Source organism: Anguilla anguilla, chromosome 4 (assembly GCF_013347855.1).
Source record: "Anguilla anguilla isolate fAngAng1 chromosome 4, fAngAng1.pri, whole genome shotgun sequence".
NCBI lineage: Eukaryota > Metazoa > Chordata > Actinopteri > Anguilliformes > Anguillidae > Anguilla > Anguilla anguilla.
Window position 1 is genome coordinate 34,649,403 of NC_049204.1, and position 17,650 is coordinate 34,667,052.

The following is a 17,650-nucleotide window of genomic DNA, read 5'->3' on the forward strand; positions in this document are numbered from 1 at the left end:
ACTAGATGCTCTCCATCACTCCCATTTTATCCGTTTAACCGAGAGCATATCCATGCATGTGCATAATTATGGCATGGAAACAAGGTGAACCCCAACTCTGAAGCACTCTTTAGGACTCTTATATGTTGGTTGGTGACTTGTTCGCTCTCTTGCTCAAACCAATTTGAATACCTTTAAATTTCTACAGAACAGTAATGAATGAATGTCTCACAGGCAAACACTGAGATTCGCATTCAGAAATCCAGGATGCTTTTGCTTAAAATTGATGTATTCAAGCCATTCCGACATGTGGGATGCAGGCCTTTGTTCACTTCACAACGGAGTCATTCATGCCAAAATGTAGCATACCAAAATAATTTTGATTTCTCACATAACATTGCACAATCTTCTCATTGATAGCAGAGAAGCACACAATCAGCATGGCTGGCCTGAGAAGCGTTTCAGCGGCAAACGGTGATCCAAAATGGCGCCTTGAAAAAGGGAAGCCCCTTCGGATGTGCGTGAAGAACATACAGGGCATACATTCTGCTGTACTTTACCGGTACCCCAATGACAAGGCCACTGACAACTGGTGGAGATGAGCCAGGCTTTAGCACACAGCTAGCGCAGCGTCACAAACGGAGCATCCAAAACCGCGTGCAGCGGGTTTCCCTTACTTGCTCAAGGTAATAACCTCTCGTCAGATGCTCTACAGTGCCGTTTGTCAGCTCAGAGAGACCTGTGGGTTTTGGTTCCTGTACCAGAGACAGGCCAGAGTTCACTTACTGGTCAAAGTACTGTACACGCAGACACCACAAACAGATCAACCCTTAATACTCTCAGAGAAATCGATCAGAATTCTGCAATACAGAGTGGAAATTAGAAAATTTCCATTCTATTTTCAGGGAGTGTTCTTATCTTTTTTTTTTTTTTTTTTTTAAGGAAAATCCATGTAAAAGCACTATGAAATCACAACTGATTTATTTAAGCTGCTCAAGGTCCCCCTCACTTGGCAGGAAACGGGGGCGGAGGCCACGTTTGTGCGTCTCGCAGTACCTGCTCCACCTCTCCCAGGGTGATGGGCTGGGTCTGGTAGCGGGCGTTGTTCCTGCGCAGCCGGGTGTCTGCCCGGGTCCGGGTCACCTTGGTGGGGGGCTGCGCCAGGCGGTTGAAGAGCGCCATCTTTTCGGCCAAGCTGAGGGTGCAGAGGTCAGGCTCCTCCTGGCCCTCCTCGGACGGGACGAGGGAACTCCGCCCCTGCTGCGCCTCCCGGGCCTCCTGGGCTTCCCGGGCCTCGCGGGCCTTCTCCCGAGCTACTGATGCATGCTGGGAAGTGGCCTGCAGACTGCCAGCGGTGGGCGGGACAGAAGAGCAACAGCGTCCAATGAAAAAGCGGCGCATGCACTGCTCGGTGTCATGCACTGGAAACCCACGGGAGGACTGCACATGTACCCTGAGGGGGAAATGTCAGCAGGATGGTGGCATTTCTCTCATTACCACACTCAAGTGTGTCTGAGGTTTCCATGACTGCTCACACAGCAGATAAAATCAGATCAAAACTAGCACACTAGTTACAAAGGTGGAAAAACTCTAATGAACCAACAACATGCAGAACACAACATGCCAAACCAAACAGTGCTCAATAAGTCATTCATAAAACAAAACTAAAGAGAGTACTAGGGCTACTAAAATATTTTGTTTTGCACTGGTCGATGGGTCACTCTTGTGGCTTCAAGACCTGATAAAGTACTTGTGAAAGAACAAAACTATCATGGAGGAAAGATTTCTGTATTCTTCAAGAGGCAATAAACAAAACACAATAATCACTTACATGATAATTACTGATTGCTAAGCTGTGAAAATAAAGAAGCCAATCAGATAGCTTCTAACCCTACATAAGTTTCCTGCATTTGGTCAGAGTATACTGTTCACGTTCATAAAGAACATACTGGTTATGTACAGAAATATTCAGAATACAATCAGAATACTGAATACGGATTCAGTTCCATTTAAGTGCGTGTCTGTCTAAATTCACCACAACCAGCTGACTTAACTTCTGAATCTGATTTCTGCATGTGTCACAAAAACACAAAAGCCATTAGCCATGTGTAACTGAATACACACAGCAAATGATAACTGTAAGGTAAACTACGGATACCGTTTCAAAGGCCAGTCCTAGCGCCTCAATGAATTATGGGATGCCAGTGACATTGCGAAAAGGGCACCCGTAGATCACCCCCCTGCTCGGTGCAATCCGCCCACTTCGTCCTGAGGTCAGCGCGGTCAAACGACTTCAGTTTCAACCTAATGTTTCTCACTTTAGTGTGAGTTTCATTTTAAGATTTGTGCATGTATCACGCCACAGACACCTGCATGTCTTTTTCCTTTTGCCCTGGGGCGGCCACATGAACCCCACGAAGCCTTAACAGGTATTACCTCTGACATTTACCAGCAAATCCATGTTACTGTTCGCACGAGGGGGGGGGTTTACACGTACAATCTTTTAACGGCGTGAAGGTATGCGCTGTCAGAACCAAAATACACAGCCATTTGGTTGGTTTAGGTTTAGTTTTTACTTAAAAATGATGACATTTAAAAGGTGCAGCCTCTGCTTCTACGTCTGTGCTTGTTAACAAAAAGGCAGCTCAACTTTGCAACCATCAGTGATCAAACTGAAATACAAACAGCAAACAACAGATGGCGCCACATACCCAAACTCGATACCAGAGGTCTCAAATTCTAACGCAAATAGTCAGCTGACACAGATGTGCACTCAGTCCCACAAGTTAGACATGTATTCATGCTCCACCAGCCTCTGTGAGCCACAGAAAGTCCGCAGCATCAAACGTGAGGTCAGTGCGGGGTCAAACGCGGTGTTAGGCAGGGCGGAGCCTGAACGCGCGCTCCCATGCGCTGCTCCCTGCGTCTGTGAGGCGCGCGGATGCAGAGGGAGGCCCCGTGGTGAGGTTAGTGCACAGGGGGCCTCACGCAGCGGCGCACGCCATCGCAGCGGCGGTACCTGAGCGGCGACAGGGCGCTGCTGACTACAGCGGGGCTAGGGAGGCGCGACGCCGCCGTGAGGGCCGCCCCCGCGCGCGAGGACGAGGAGGGGGCTCTTTTAACGGAGCACAGACAGGGGAGACAGGGTCACAGACACAGAAGAGGAGGAGAATACCTGCGTCATTCCCAACGAACAACTGTGAGATCAGGCTTTTTATTCATCTAAATGACACCAAATTAAATAAATACGAAGAACTATACAAACAAGTTTAAAAGGCAAGGCAACAGTGCTTGGTGAGTCTCTTAGTGTTTCTTTGTCCCAAGCTGAGTTCCAGGCACACTAAGAGACTCGTCCCTGAGCCTACCCTATGGAATTCTATACAGCTGGTCCAGGACTAAATTAGCAGTGAGCCAGGGACACACATATATTTGCATAGTGTTTTGTTGCAAAGCCATGGTCTTGAACTGCGAACAACAGTAGAGCTCAAAACATGTTTCCTGACTTCCTGTGGGTGCTAATTAACCAGGAGAAACGTATGGTATTAAATATGACATTCTTAACATACATGTCTCCCTTTTGCCCCTGATCTCAATGTAATTAAATGGGTGACAGAGGTTCTTTTTCTCATGGCCACTCCAACAGCACTTCATTGTTACAATCTGCAGCGTGGGGCTTCAATCTACAATTTCAGACTTGTGTTTCCCTGGCTTATGGGCTGGACCATGGAGTTGTCACCTTTTCACAAGTTGCCAGGATACCACTAAAGTAGCACCTCCCCCCTCCCTTCCCTAGCACACCTCAACCACTGGCTCACTAGCGCCCCCAGTGGCAGCGCAGACGGTAACGTACGTGGCGGCGATGACCACCTCCTCGGTGGTGACGGGCTGGGTGCGGGAGCGGTCCTGGGTGCGCCTGAGCCGCCTCTCCACAGCCGCGTTACGGGAGCGAGGTTTAGGGGCTCCCACAGAGGTGGTCTTCTCCAGCTCCTGAGAGAGAGAGGGGAGGGAGAGAGGGGGGTGGCGAGAGAGAGAGAGAGAGGGAGAGAGGGGGAGAGGGACAGAAGGGGGGGAGAGAGACAGAGGGGGGGTGGGAGAGTGAGGGGAGGCGAGACGGAGAGGGGAGAGAGACAGAGGGAGACAGAGGGAGAGGGAGAGAGAAGAAGGATAGAGAGAGAGGGGGGGAGAGAAATAGAGAGAGGGGGAGATAGAAAGAGAGATGCAGAGTGAGGGGGGAGAGTGAGAAGGAGAGGGGACAGAGAGAGAGAGAGTGTGAGATGAGGGCAGCATGAGGGGAGAGGATAAACAGGAAATGGATATCCAACCCACTGTCAATTAAAGACGATGTTCTTATCAGTAACTTCCCACTCAAGTTTCTCTACAAGATCCAATAGAGATCTCAGTCAACAGCCACGTACTAGGATGACAGAGTCAATGCCCTCAAACACTCACTGACTCACTGCAGCACAGGCATGCGCACATCGGAGATCTCCCTAATTAGAAGCAGTATCAAGGCAAAAGTAAGCTGCTTAGACCCCACAGGCCGAAAGCCAGAGCCAAACGAGACATGGGAACACAGACGCTGCAGAACCTACACACTGACCAACTGGCCCTCTCGCAGTACACACCTGCACCGCCATCCCCGCCCTATCCGAGCAGGTGCCCCACTCGCAGATGTGTTTAATGTATTCAGTACATGTCCCAACAGTGGGTACAGAGCACACACATTTGCAGTGCGGTGATGATGTCGGCACTGATTCAGGGAGCAGGAATGCAGAGTGCTGGGAGTGGGAGGTGTTTGTGGGTGAGAGCTCTCCTGGCACAGCCATACACATGTATCTGTGCAGGGGCATATGTGGTCCCCTCTCTAATCTACTTGGGGTTGGGGGGGGGGGGTGTGGGGTGTAAACAGGGTAGCAAGGAAAGCAACAAGGAAAACACTGAGCACGGCCAATACCCTGAAGAGGGACCTCTTGGCTGCCACACTGAGCTTGGCTCTCTCATCCAGCTTCTCTTCATCCGCTGCAGAAAAGGCCAGGGGAGAAACCCAACGGTCAACTTAAACAAAACATCAATATAACATATTATACATATACATAACATATATATATTATACATATATATTTATTTTATACTATACTACCGAGGAAAGTTCGCACAGAGCAAACACTTACTACCACTTTCTAAAATTCTACGATTATATTTGGAAGGTTTATTGGGATTTTAAACCTCACTGGAACACAGACACTTCTGTTTTAAGGTACTTAACCAAGTGCAGTGAGGTTTTCTGCCCGCTTTTTCAAATAGCAGAAATCAAGATCCTATTCCCAGTTTGTTGCATTAAAACAGCGCTACTCAACACCAGGTCCTGTGGGCCGCAGCGTCTGGAGGCATTTGCTCCAACCACATGATTTCACAAATTATTTTATCCCCTTGCTTCAGGAAGTAAGGTAATTAGTGAAATCAGGTGGTGTAGTGCGTGGTTGGAGCAAATACACTATGACCAAATGTATCTGGATAATCCATGGTCTGGGGCTATTTTTCATGGTTTGGGCTAGGCCCCTTGGTTCCAATGAAGGCTAATCTTAATGCTACAGCATACAATCACATTCTAGATGATTCTGTGCTTCCCCAACAGGTATCCACATACTTTTGGCCATGTAGTGTACCTGCGGACACTGTGGTCTGCAGGACCTGGATTTGAGTAGCCCTGCGTTAAAGTTACACAGAAAAAGGACAGCAAACACGGCCTCACTTTGAAACTCAACCGCAATATCACAACTGCTCCAGGTGGTGAGAGCTGTGAAACAAGAGAGTCTTGATTACGTGCACATTTAAATGTGACATATGTAGGAATAACAGCCAGCATAGTCTGCATAGTGAGGAAAAGGAAAGGTCAGTAGTGACCGATGACAAAGCTTCCAATCTGCGGCCCAGAGCCAAACAGGTGCTGGACACTCGGGGGAAAAGCTGTGGAAATGATGCGAGACATCTCACTCCATCTTTCAACGGCACAGATGGAATGACGCTGGTCTTTTCTTCATCAACGTTACGACCGCCTCATTATAGGAAACAGAGCCTCGGCACCAGTCACGCAGCTGAGGATTACTGGATACCGCGAGCAGCGATAATGACCGCATAAAACAGGCTCGAGCGTTTTGCGCTCCTTAAAATCAGTTTCGCATCATTTGCAGGCTCAAAAAAAAAACGACCTCAAGGAGCGTTTCTCATAATTAGGGCTTTCCTAGCTAAATACATTCTGAAATGACTGAAACTGGGTCATTAAAGATGCACATTCATACACAACATACAAATATATGCCAAGGTCAGAAGTGGCAAAGTGCCTTCTTTTAAAGTTCACGTTATTCTTAAAACTGCTGAACGAAGTGCAATCGTTACAAAAGGTAAGTTTGGAGCCGGACAGACTCCAAAGACGGCGTCAACCGCCGAATGGATCTGGTTCTTACCTTCGGTCGGGAGCACAGGACTCAAGCAGGACCTGGAGAGGGAAAAGCAGAAAGTCAGTCACAGGTCTGAGGGCCACTCAAAGCAAGAGGCCCACGGGAGAGGACCTCTAGGTGTGAGTACACAGAACAGCCAGGCGTGAGGGCTGGAAGAGCCGCGGTTTTCCCATGAGAGGAAGTGCAATGAAATGGGTGATTAGAAAACAGGACAGAAGAAAAATCAGCAGCGGTAGTGAGTGGCTAAATCCACGAGAACTAGCGATTAAACCGTCCGCTCGTGCGCTTGGGACCGTGGTTAGACCCCGTTCACGTCCGGTTGCAACAAAGACCAATTCATCTGTGGGACACCACATGCTCCTGGTCTAGGTTTGATGTCAGTCAACTGCACACGGACCTTCCCTTCATTCAACAAAAAATTATTTGTCCAGTTCTGTCGCAACTGAACCATCACTGCTCCCCCTGACCGTAAGCCTTCACGGTCCGCTATAGTCACATGCACAGAGAACCGTAACCACACACAAGAGGATGCACCAGCTAAGGTAAACAAGAACCCTCACCGGCACCTCATGCACTTTTGATAAGAATGATGTGATCACAGAGGGATTAGGGGCTTTCAATTTCATAAAAACAACAGACTAAAAAACATTTTTGGATCCATTGCAGGTCATATATCCAGGTAAGTGATCAATAAAATTATAGAATAGACCTGTAAACACGGTAGTTTCTCACCATACTTCACCCAAAATGACACAAAGAGGAAGTGAGGGGAGGTATAGATGAGAGTGCAGCGGCTTTCATCTTTCAAATGAACACACAAACATCTCCAATGACACTATTCAAAAACACCCATTCATTCCACATCTCTGGAGTACTGCAACTGTACATCAGTTTTGAGAAGGGAAAAAATATTGTAATCGAATTCGCTCATACTTTCATTGCGAACCTTAAAAGGAAACGGCAAGTTTCGGTAGGCAAAGCGTTCCGTGCTGCACCAAAGAAACGATTCCGCGGACGGGAATAGTTCCGAAGGCCTTAAGCGGGAACATTACGTGCACATGCGTCCCGACGATCCCTGCATACAACACCTGCGAACAAGATTCCAACCCACTCCAGAGCACTTGCAGCAAAGCGCATACGCTCGACTTCTTGTTCTAGTTTTTTAAAAAAAGCTCTCCTCGTCAGACACAGGAAGGCTAGCACCTTCGGTTGAGTCTCTCGGCCTGCTCCGCACACGCAGCCTACCTATCGGACTCCCGGCGCTCTGCGGAGGTGACGGGCTGCGTCCTAAACCTGTCCCAGGTCTTTCTACCTTCCCCGGGAGAGATATAGCGCCTCGGCCTCCGAGCGCCCCTGTCCCACTGGGGCTTCCCGGACGCATCGAAACCTGATGCGGCCGGATCTACTATAGCCTCCCTTTCAGCACGAGAGACAGAGAGAGAGAGAGAGAGAGAGAGGGAGAGAGAGGGAAGGGGAGAAAGAAAATGACAGCATTTAGACACGGACAGGAAACATGAAAAAGTGATTGCGATCAGAGAAGTGATGCAACATAAAAATAAATTAATTTAAAATTAATCAAAAAAAAAAAAAAGAAAAGATGATTGCCCAACCCACACTGCAAATGTGACCCACACTGCAGGTTTATTTTATTATTATTGTTTTAATCAGAGCTGTAGCAGTGACAGAGCAGAGGCATGGCAGGTCTCTTGCAGTGGCGTGATGAATGTGCGTTCCGGGTGAGGAAGCCCAGGATGCGGTGTTAGGACACATGGAGCCGCGCCCGACCACCCGCCAGCCCCACCCCTCCCTCCCCCCGCCGCAGGACACAGACGCTCAGCACAGACTCCCCAGGACGCACACGGGCCTGCAGGGCCAAGCGCTCAGCTCTACCGGTTACCGCGGTGATTAGCGTGGGCGTTAGGCATGGTGCGAGCAATCAGAGCCGTTACTGTGGATTAATACGGGCGGGGGGGGGTGGGGCGCGGGCGGCCCGGTACTGTACCACCTACAGTTCTGGCCTCTGGGTGGCGCTGGCGCTCTCCAGGTAGGAGTGGCGGAGCCGGGCCACGGAGACCTTGGTGTCCAGAGGGCCGAGCTCGCCGTTGGCCACGCCTCCCTCGCAAGCGTGGAACTCGGCGGCGGCGGCGTCCGGCCCTGGTTCAGCGATTTTGAGGGGCGTGGCCGGCTGAGGCGACCCGCAGTCGGACGCGGAGCGGGCCAGCAGCTTCAGCCTGGCGGCGGCCACCTCCCCGCCCCTCTGGTGATGCGGGACGGCGTCTCTCCGCTGCGGGGCCTCCCTCGCCCGGCCCTGCCGCGTCCCGCTGCCCGCGGGGGGCTCGTCCTCGGGCGGGGTCCAGACTCGCCCGTCCTGGCTCTTCTCCCGGCGCCGGATTTCGGACGGGAGCACCGCCTTCCTGCTCCTCAGCAGGCCCTCCGTCCTGCCCGCCGGGGGGGGCGTCGTCCGCCCCGCCCCTCCCCTCCGGCTCCGGCTCCTCCCGCCGCGCGCCGCCGCCCCCCCTCCTCGCCTCGGAGACGGTCGGCATGGAGAGGTAGCTCTGGCAGTCCTCGTCCCCCAGGCCCCCCGGGCCCCCCGGGCCCCCCGCCGTCTCTGGCGGGTCGTCGTGAGGGGGGGTGGCGAGCCGTGGGCGCCCGTGGGCGGGAGGGTCAGCTCGAGGGGCGTACGCGTGCCTTCTGGGCGCCGACGAGTCCGACACCAGATCAGGACTCCTCCGCACGCCCTCCTCTTTAGCCAGCCTCTCTCTAACTTTGATTCTTCAAGGGGAGAGAAAGGGATTAAAGACTCTTTAGCACCAGCTCATCCTCCAAGCTGCAGCGGGAGACCTATCAGGCACTCACTGTGTATTCACAGGGGTTTGCTTAACTACAAAACTATTTTGGGTTGTGGTGGTGGGGGGGGGGGGGGTGAAAATGTCACTAAGGCTTAGAAATCAGATTTTTCTCCCCTCATGAAACAGAGGATATTGAACTCCCAGTGATGCAGGCTGCTAACCCATCATGCAGAGGGATGCAGTTGGGTGGCCTGAACGTACACTTTTTAAAAAATCTGCAGTTATCAGTGCTCCTAGGAAGAACCACAGCACACGTCAGGGCTCCTGCAGGGGGGCCTACAAATGTAGCCACCCCCCAGTGTGCACTTGTCCCACTGCACTACACTCACACTTAGACTCTGTTCCAGACAAATACGGTCACAGTTATGAATGGGCCAATCACTGTACAGCAGGGTTCCATGTTCTGCTGAGGCATACGGCACTATTTTGCAGGCAGTGAGGGTAACTGTGTGACGCTTCTTTATCATTCCACTGAAAGACAATAGACTGGCCTAAACGCAAAGCTCCCTTGCGATGGCAACGGGAAGCACACTGCCAGCTTAGGAGAGGAGGCCCAACCCCTCCCCTTCTGGAGGGAGGAGGGGGGAAATCGGCCCAAATACCGACATCTGCTCCTAGAGACCCTTGCAAGCTGCTCTGTACATGAACTCAGTCCACCCCAGCCAAGCAGCCTGGCACATGACAATGGCCTGCACCCCGAGGTATGCCAACACTGGGGAAAACAACAGCATCCAAAGTGCAAAGGGGGACAGGGAGCTGGTCCTTGACCCCCCCTCCAACACCCCCCAATATTTACAGAGAGGCTCGCGGTGCAGCTGTTAGAACTGTCAGCACTCACCTGTTTGTGCTGCCTGAGGCCTAGAGCTGACCCAGAACCCCAGGACCCCTTTCAGACCGCCTCCTCAACAGCACAGTCACGCCACAGCACCCCCCCCCCCCCCAAAAGCAAATAATACCCCTTCTTTAAGCTATGGAAGCCCCCACGTGACAATAATCCACTGACTTCGCTTTTAGAGAACCTGACTCCTACAAACACTATTAAAGCTGATGCCAGTCTATACAGTGAACATTGCACTCCAGATGCCTGCCTCCATATTCTAAAGAGTTATTCACATGTGAGCAGCCATAAACATATTTGATGAAGAAATGAAAAGCCTTTGCATATCACAGACAGCAGTTGCATTCAATGTGGACTATTAAGAGACCACTGGCTCTTCCTCTTCTGTTCACTTAAACTAGCATCATTAATTTACATGAAGCTGATTATAGGTTTAGCACAGCAAAAGCAGGACTACTCAATGGATTATGGATGATGCAATCTCTGGGAACTTTGGCCAGCCTGAAATAACCCCTCTTATTCCAAGAACAGCACTGTGGCTAAACAAGAGACATTTACCAAACTGCTACATCACACAAAAAGGACATAAAGCAGCTTGTTTTAATTATAACTATCATGCTCTGCATTTGCTACAGCTGACAAATTAAATGAAGGAAATGCAACTCAATGGCTGTCAGCTAAGACAAAAGTACTTCAAGGACAAGGGCACCATTACCAACAAAGTAAACAGTATGCGAAGTCTGTCTACAGACCAAATGTCTCTTTATAAGCTTACCAGCAAACCAGGGAAGAGAGCTCAGGCATTACCTCCTTAAACTACAGTTTAAGGAGTCAATATGCAGAGTCAATACATGGATATCAAACTGCAGTCCTCAAGCCTGTCTACAGGCTTCCTTCTTTCCCTAGAGAAATTGGGAACAAAATATACTGAATACAAAACCAATTATCCTACTGGTTTAATGAATTTCCATGGTGGTTCACTGGTATTTTCTTTTGTTGTTTTTACATAAATCATCGGAATACCCAATCTACACATCTGTGGTCGAGGAACACAAACATCTTTCAAAAAAAGCAGAACGACTACATATTTAGATTGAGATGTTAATGAATGCGTTAAAAATTGACAAATTATTCAGCTTTTAATCTCCCCAAAAGTGTCACACACAAAAAACCCAAACAAAACAGCGGGTAAGAGTGTGAAGGGAGCGAGGATTATTCTGAGCATTGCCATGGTCACAGGCATGACGGGATGGGGGTTAGGGGAGAAAGGGTCTCCTGTTAGGATTGATTCAGGGTCAGACACACTCCACGCTATCCCAGGGTACCTGGAGGGCCAGTTGATAAGGGAGTGCGTGTCACCTTCCGAGTCTGTCCGGAGGAACCAGTCAGGGCTGCGTGGGAGTGGCGGTAAAAGACAGCTCAAGGTGAGTGCGTCACGCCAGCACGTTCACACACACACAATGAATACACCAACCAGGCCTGCATTTCCTCCCACAGCGCTACGAACAGGGCACGAGCGCTCCGCGGCTAAGCGTGCATCTGCAATTTCGGCCAATTACTGGGTACGCGTGTCATCCGGAGGGTAACGGCGTCGACACGCAGGACGATGGAGAACCACACGCGCGGTTTCAGGACGCGGCGTGAGCCCGAACAGCGCCTGTACAGCGCCTGACCTGACCTCCCGCACTGATTTTAAAAAAAAACTCTTTTTGATACGTCAGACGCACATCTGAGCACCATACGCGTTCATTACTGCATTTTTTGGGTGGCAGGGGGAGGGAGTCATTACTCCATTTTGACGAGGCTTCGATTCGGCGGCGAGAAAACAAATGGAGGGAACGTCACGGAGACGGATTTATGATATTATCCCCTCGCTCATAAGCCAGCGCGCTGCTCTCCATTGGGCCCAGCTGTGAGCTGGATGTTGACGTTCTCCTCCGGCACGCCGCGTAACCCGACCCCCGCTATGATGTCACTCTCTCCGGGGGCTGCCAGGTTTTGAAACTCGAGAGAAGCAGACGGAACGCAGACTGAAGACACGCGTCTCGAACCCTGACCATCGCCTGAGATGTCAACATTTTTCACTGCAGACTACGAACTGCACGCTGCGAAAGATTCAAAAGAGAGAAAATAACCCATATAACCTTACATCCATGTGCACTGTTTATAATTCATAATTGGCCGCAATCAGAGGTCCACCCTGTTTAGAATACCTCATTTAAAGTTTGAATTACAGGCCTTCAAATTAAATAGCTTGTACGCCACTGCATGTGTCTTCCTCAGAATATTTTCTCATGCTGCAGCTCCACTGTGGTAGTAACCAGCTGGGAGATGTTCTGTACAAAAAGTCAGGAAAGTGCCAAAAAGTAATTGTGTACAATGAAAACATACATCTAACAATGAAGCATTTGTTCTTCAGATGGTTCTAGGGTACAAAAACAATGTTGTTAAATAAGAGTGTGAGCGTGCTTGTACTTAACTGCTTCAGAGAAGACTGCAGCAGAACAGAAACAAGAAACAACCTGAGTTCCTATTGGTGAGTACTATTGTACTCCATGTTGGAACTGAGGAAGAACGTGCAGGATAAGTACACTGTAATGCAAGACCAGGTAGAGGAAACACACTCTGTTAACCTCGCTTAAGCCCGCGGGAAACTAAAGTTGCCGAAGTCTCTACCACTCTTTGAGAAAATCTGCGAATGTCTTTGTGTGTGCAAATTATTATATGTAAGAAATCTCTGGGAAAAATCTGGGCATTAATGGGTTAAAAAATATATATATATATATATATAAAAGTGCCGCACAAGCTGCATTCCCAGTAGACGTGTTCCAGTTCCATCTATCTTTCCAGCTCCTGCATCGGACTGCCTGCACTGTTATCACATAGTGTGCTTCTGACCAACTCCATCAGCGCTGATATGGCTTTCACTGAACCAGACCGACCTCTGATCAGAAAGCACATCATTTAAAAATAGGACTCAACTCGTTTAAAATAAGGCCTAATAAGAAAAATACATAATGTTCTTGATGGAAAATAGCACACTGTCCCACTCCCCCCAGTTTGAAACAAATAAAATTAGACCATCATAATTCAAAATCTTTGACACTCTCACAAAAATAGAGGCCGCCTCCGAAACTGATGGGAGGGCAGATAAGTTTGCACGTGGCGATTTCGGCGTTGGGCGTCGGAAACACTCACCCCTGTCTGTGCAGGACGCTGTGGGGCTGCTGCTCAATGAACAGGTCCCCGGCAGAAGCGGCGTGTTTTGGGGAGGGCAGGGAGGACCGGCGCCCCGCCTCGGGGGAGTAGCGCGGCACCCCGGCGACGGTGAAGTCCTTGGCCGGGGTTCTGGCGTAGGCGGAGACGTCCATGTAGGACGGCTGGTCGGGGGGGCTGGCTCTGAGGCCCCGGTCCTGGGCCCGCCTGAAGTTCTCCAGGTTCAGCAGCCTCTCGCGTTCGGAGAAGCCGTCCTGCGTCTCCCGGACGAGGTCCTCCCCCCGCCGGTCCTCCTCCTCCTCCTGCCCCCGGTGCCTCTCCGACGGGTCCGGCTCCCGGTGCGCTCGGGCGTGGCGATACGCGCAGTCCGCTTCCTGGTCCAGGGAGATGCCGTAGCGCTCGGCTAGCTGCCGGCGGCGCTCCGCCTTGTAGCGGGCGATCCGCTCCGCCTTGGACTCCAGGCCTGCCGCGTCGGCGCCGTACGCGGGGTCGCCGTGGAAGGCCTGAGGCTCGGTGCGGCACCGCGCGCGGGACTGCCGCTCCGTGGAAGCCGCCTGGATCTCCGGGCTCTCCGCGTCCTCCCTGCCATACTGACGGCCTGGGACTGCGAGGGGGGAGACGCACGACAGACTCTTACAACCCAAATAAGATCAGCACTCAGAGTGGATCAAACGACAGGACATACAGGGCAGGTAAAAGTACATTTACTCTCATTACAGCCACCTTTGAAAAGCAGATAACATGCATGCACATTAGTTTGAGTTTTGGACAGCAAGGCTAAAGGCAAGTTGTGAAGTCGTCTCTTCCTACATTTTCAAAGTTGCATTTCCCAAAGTAGGCAAATCTGCACTCAGGCAAACTGTACAAAAAGCTCAATCATAAGTATCACAGGCCAATGATAAAGCAATAAGAAAATTCTCTGAAATAATATCCCAGAGATTGAATTCTGTCCCAGGACCTGGTCTTTCAATCTCAATCCAAACACATGGATTATGACCCAGGATCAGTTCCTAAGGGCATAATTTATCTAAAACACAGTGACTGAGAAACTTTTAGAGAGAACGGGCAACAAAATAAAAAATGGCACTTCAAAGCACATCTGTCAAAAAAATGTTGCAATTCCAAGGAATTTAAGGTCCTGTAAACCATTTTTAAATATATGAGGACTCATGGATTTTGGGAACTCTAGTTTACCCTAATGATGTCCTGCTCCAGTCATGAAGCATATAACTCTTCCCTCCCTACCATAACCCCATTCAATCTCACCATTCAATTCTCAAATTTCATTACATCACTTTAAACTTAAAGTCCTGAAATGCAGCGCTGTCTTCTACATTTTAATACCACAAACCCCTAATCACCTCTTTACCATGCTCTTAATACTGCGGTTCAACACCGGTAGCCAGAATCTGGACGTATCCTCTGCCTGACCTCCAACAGTCCCTAATCATCCCCAATCCATCGTGAAATACAACATATATAAAGGATACTTATTAGCACTTTACTACCACTTATTTACAGCCATATTGTTCTTGTATGTTGTAATTTGAATGCATGTGCATTTTAGCATTATTCAAGCACATTGTGTTAAAGGATACACATTTAAATGCTTAATTATTGAACCCGTCTTTGTGGAGAACCCTTCCTACAGCATTATCCACCCCAAAGAGCTTCACAATGGGCCATGCAAATAAATGCGAGATAGAAATCCGCGGAAACGTAACGCTGGTTTTTGGGAGGAGGGGCAGGATGTCGGCAGAGTTAGCTGGGCCTTACCCGCGCAGGGGTCGCAGGGGTCAGACGCGCGCGTGTATCGCGGGGTGTCCTCCTCCAGCAGCCGGTTGGTGACCAGGCCAGCGCAGGTGGGCAGCAGGGCGGGCTGCACATCGCCCTCGATGCCCTCCAGACGGCGGGCGATCCTCTCCTTCCTGCTCAGAGGGGCAAGGACCCGGGACGGGGAACAGGGAGCGCGGTCAGGCTGGAGAAGGGAGGCTGCGCACATGCAGCATGTGCTCCAGAGCTTTCCACCTTCTGCACACAGCGCTGGAGGTGACTCCACAAGGAGTCATTCGCAGTGTGGATTACACCAGCGGGGAGAGCACCAGTGGCAGGTGGGGCACTGTGGCATTCATGAGCTAGCGATGCATGCGCACTGCAATTAATTCCATCATCACGCTCATTACCATCATCACCGTCATCATTGTCACAATCCATCGTCATCACCACCACCATCATCATCATCACTGTCACCATCCATCATCATCATCACCACCACCACCACAATCATAATCTTTCATGACAGTGCAGTCCATAAGTGACATGTGTGACCTGTCCCTGCCATTACATACCTGTTCATTTCCAAATCGCCTGAGCTGTTCTCAAACCTCTTCCTCAATTCTGAAACTGAGCACAGAAGACATGACACTACATAACTGGACACATTAAATGCTAATAATGACCACAACAGCACTGAAATAATACACCACATTTCCTTTAGATTTCCTTCAAAATTTTAAATGGTGTTATTTAATCTTGATGTCATCAATGTGCAAGGCAGCCAGTTTAGTTTTCCTGTCCTGGTCGTATTATCTTAAAAATTACACAAAACACAAACAGAAACTCAGCCTTCCTTGACTCAAAACTCTCAGCTACGCAGGCATGAAAAATTGGCAGTAAATTCAGCCTAGGAGGCTTTTAAAGGCCGTCAAAACTATTTTAGGGGTTTAAAGAGATACAAATCTGCAGAGCACATTCCATGAGGAATGTTCTTGATGACTAACCTAGCCAAACTAAAGTGTATCCAAAATGAATGTGACAACTTCAAATATTTTATTATCACCAGCCGTAATAGTAAAAGTAAGAACACAATCAGCATGTTAAATCGCATCACTTACTACAGTAGCTCTCTAACTAGTTCTGACAATACTTGATTCGGCAAAAACATAAACCATTTTGTTCAAGTCTATGGTCTGCTTAAAATAATTAATATGGCCACATACACCAACATAAACAAAGATAGTAGGTGCCTACAACATTTATTATGTGAGGAGGATTAACCTACTGTGTGAGCAAGAGGTTTTACATTTTAAACACATCGCAGTGACATTGTACTGAGCAACCACCGACTATACTTACATGCATGCTTTTGCAGTGTTTGCTCAATATCATGTCACTATGATGTGTTTACATACACATATACATGTCATCGCATTTCTGTCAAGGACATATGATGACAAGGTTAAGGAGACCAGAAAAGAAGAACGTGGGCAATTAATATTCTTGGCCTGAATCCCCCACGTGATTGATCTTAAAATAATGTCCTTCCTTCAGAGAAGGAAGAGAGAGAAGGAAAGCGAAGTCAGAATGGTCTATTACTGATACAGCAGGAAACAACAGCACACTTAATTCCATGATTACTGGGAGGGTAACAGACAGTTGGATTACAATGGACTGTGACTGTAGGCAGAAGATAAACTCGACTCGCTGTGCTGTACTTCCAGAGAAGGGATGAGAGTAAAAGTGGACTCACAGTTAAAGGGACAGTAATGGCATAAGAATTAATACCAAGAATGACAGAGCTGGAACCCTGCCAAAAAAAAAAATGAATGTGTAGGAAATAGACTTTAATCATTATGTTTCACAGAGGCATTTAAATGTGTTTTGAAAATGCTCATCCAGGAAACCCCTTTATTTATACCAGTGGTTCTCAAAATCGGTCCTGGGGGACCCCTGTATATGCTGGTTTTCATTCCAACCTCAACAGCAATCCCAGAATTTTAACAAGCTGTTCATTTTTCTAAATTAGGTGCATTTCATGTTTTAGACACAGGGGTCCCCCAGGATCGATTTTGAGAACCACTGATTTATACCAATGATTGTTTTCTCTCTGAAAAGCAGATCCTACTTGGTGCTGGAAGAAGAAACCTGCCAGTGACAAATTTCCTCATATGTGAAATAAAACACATTTTTTTTTAAAACTGAGAATAGCTCTGTAACACAAAGGAACAGTTATCACAAACTGTTACGGACTGAGAACAGCTCTCTAATTGAGAATAGCTCCCCAACGCCTTCACAAAATCTGGAAGAGGGATAAATAGCACTAATTCATTTAAAGAACTTAATTCAGCAGCTGGAACCCTACCCGTTGGCCGACCGCTCCCGTCTGAGGGCTTGTTTGTATTGTGAACCAGGGCCCTAATGCAGATTGGCCTCAACAACTTGTGGGCCGAGGTGAGCGAGCTCACAGACGGCCAGGCAGACAGACGTGTCAGCGGGTGAACAGGTGGTGCCTGCAGCTTTCAACAGCTCCG

The 17,650-nt window shown here is 49.1% G+C and overlaps 1 protein-coding gene across 2 annotated transcripts in view; it reads right to left on the minus strand.

The window, feature by feature from the left end:
* svila (supervillin a) overlaps positions 1 to 17,650 on the minus strand; it is a 100,018-nt gene that overhangs the window by 37,865 nt on the left and 44,503 nt on the right. For both annotated transcript variants that reach the window (XM_035413405.1, XM_035413406.1), the window contains exons 4-12: positions 15,689 to 15,743; positions 15,117 to 15,268; positions 13,323 to 13,944; positions 6,444 to 6,475; positions 5,732 to 5,776; positions 4,934 to 4,998; positions 3,830 to 3,966; positions 2,999 to 3,094; positions 1,036 to 1,324 (exon numbers count right to left, since the gene is read on the minus strand). In XM_035413405.1, coding sequence (XP_035269296.1) covers positions 1,036 to 1,324; positions 2,999 to 3,094; positions 3,830 to 3,966; positions 4,934 to 4,998; positions 5,732 to 5,776; positions 6,444 to 6,475; positions 13,323 to 13,944; positions 15,117 to 15,268; positions 15,689 to 15,743 — 1,493 coding nt within the window. The remainder of the gene's footprint in view (positions 1 to 1,035; positions 1,325 to 2,998; positions 3,095 to 3,829; positions 3,967 to 4,933; positions 4,999 to 5,731; positions 5,777 to 6,443; positions 6,476 to 13,322; positions 13,945 to 15,116; positions 15,269 to 15,688; positions 15,744 to 17,650) is intronic.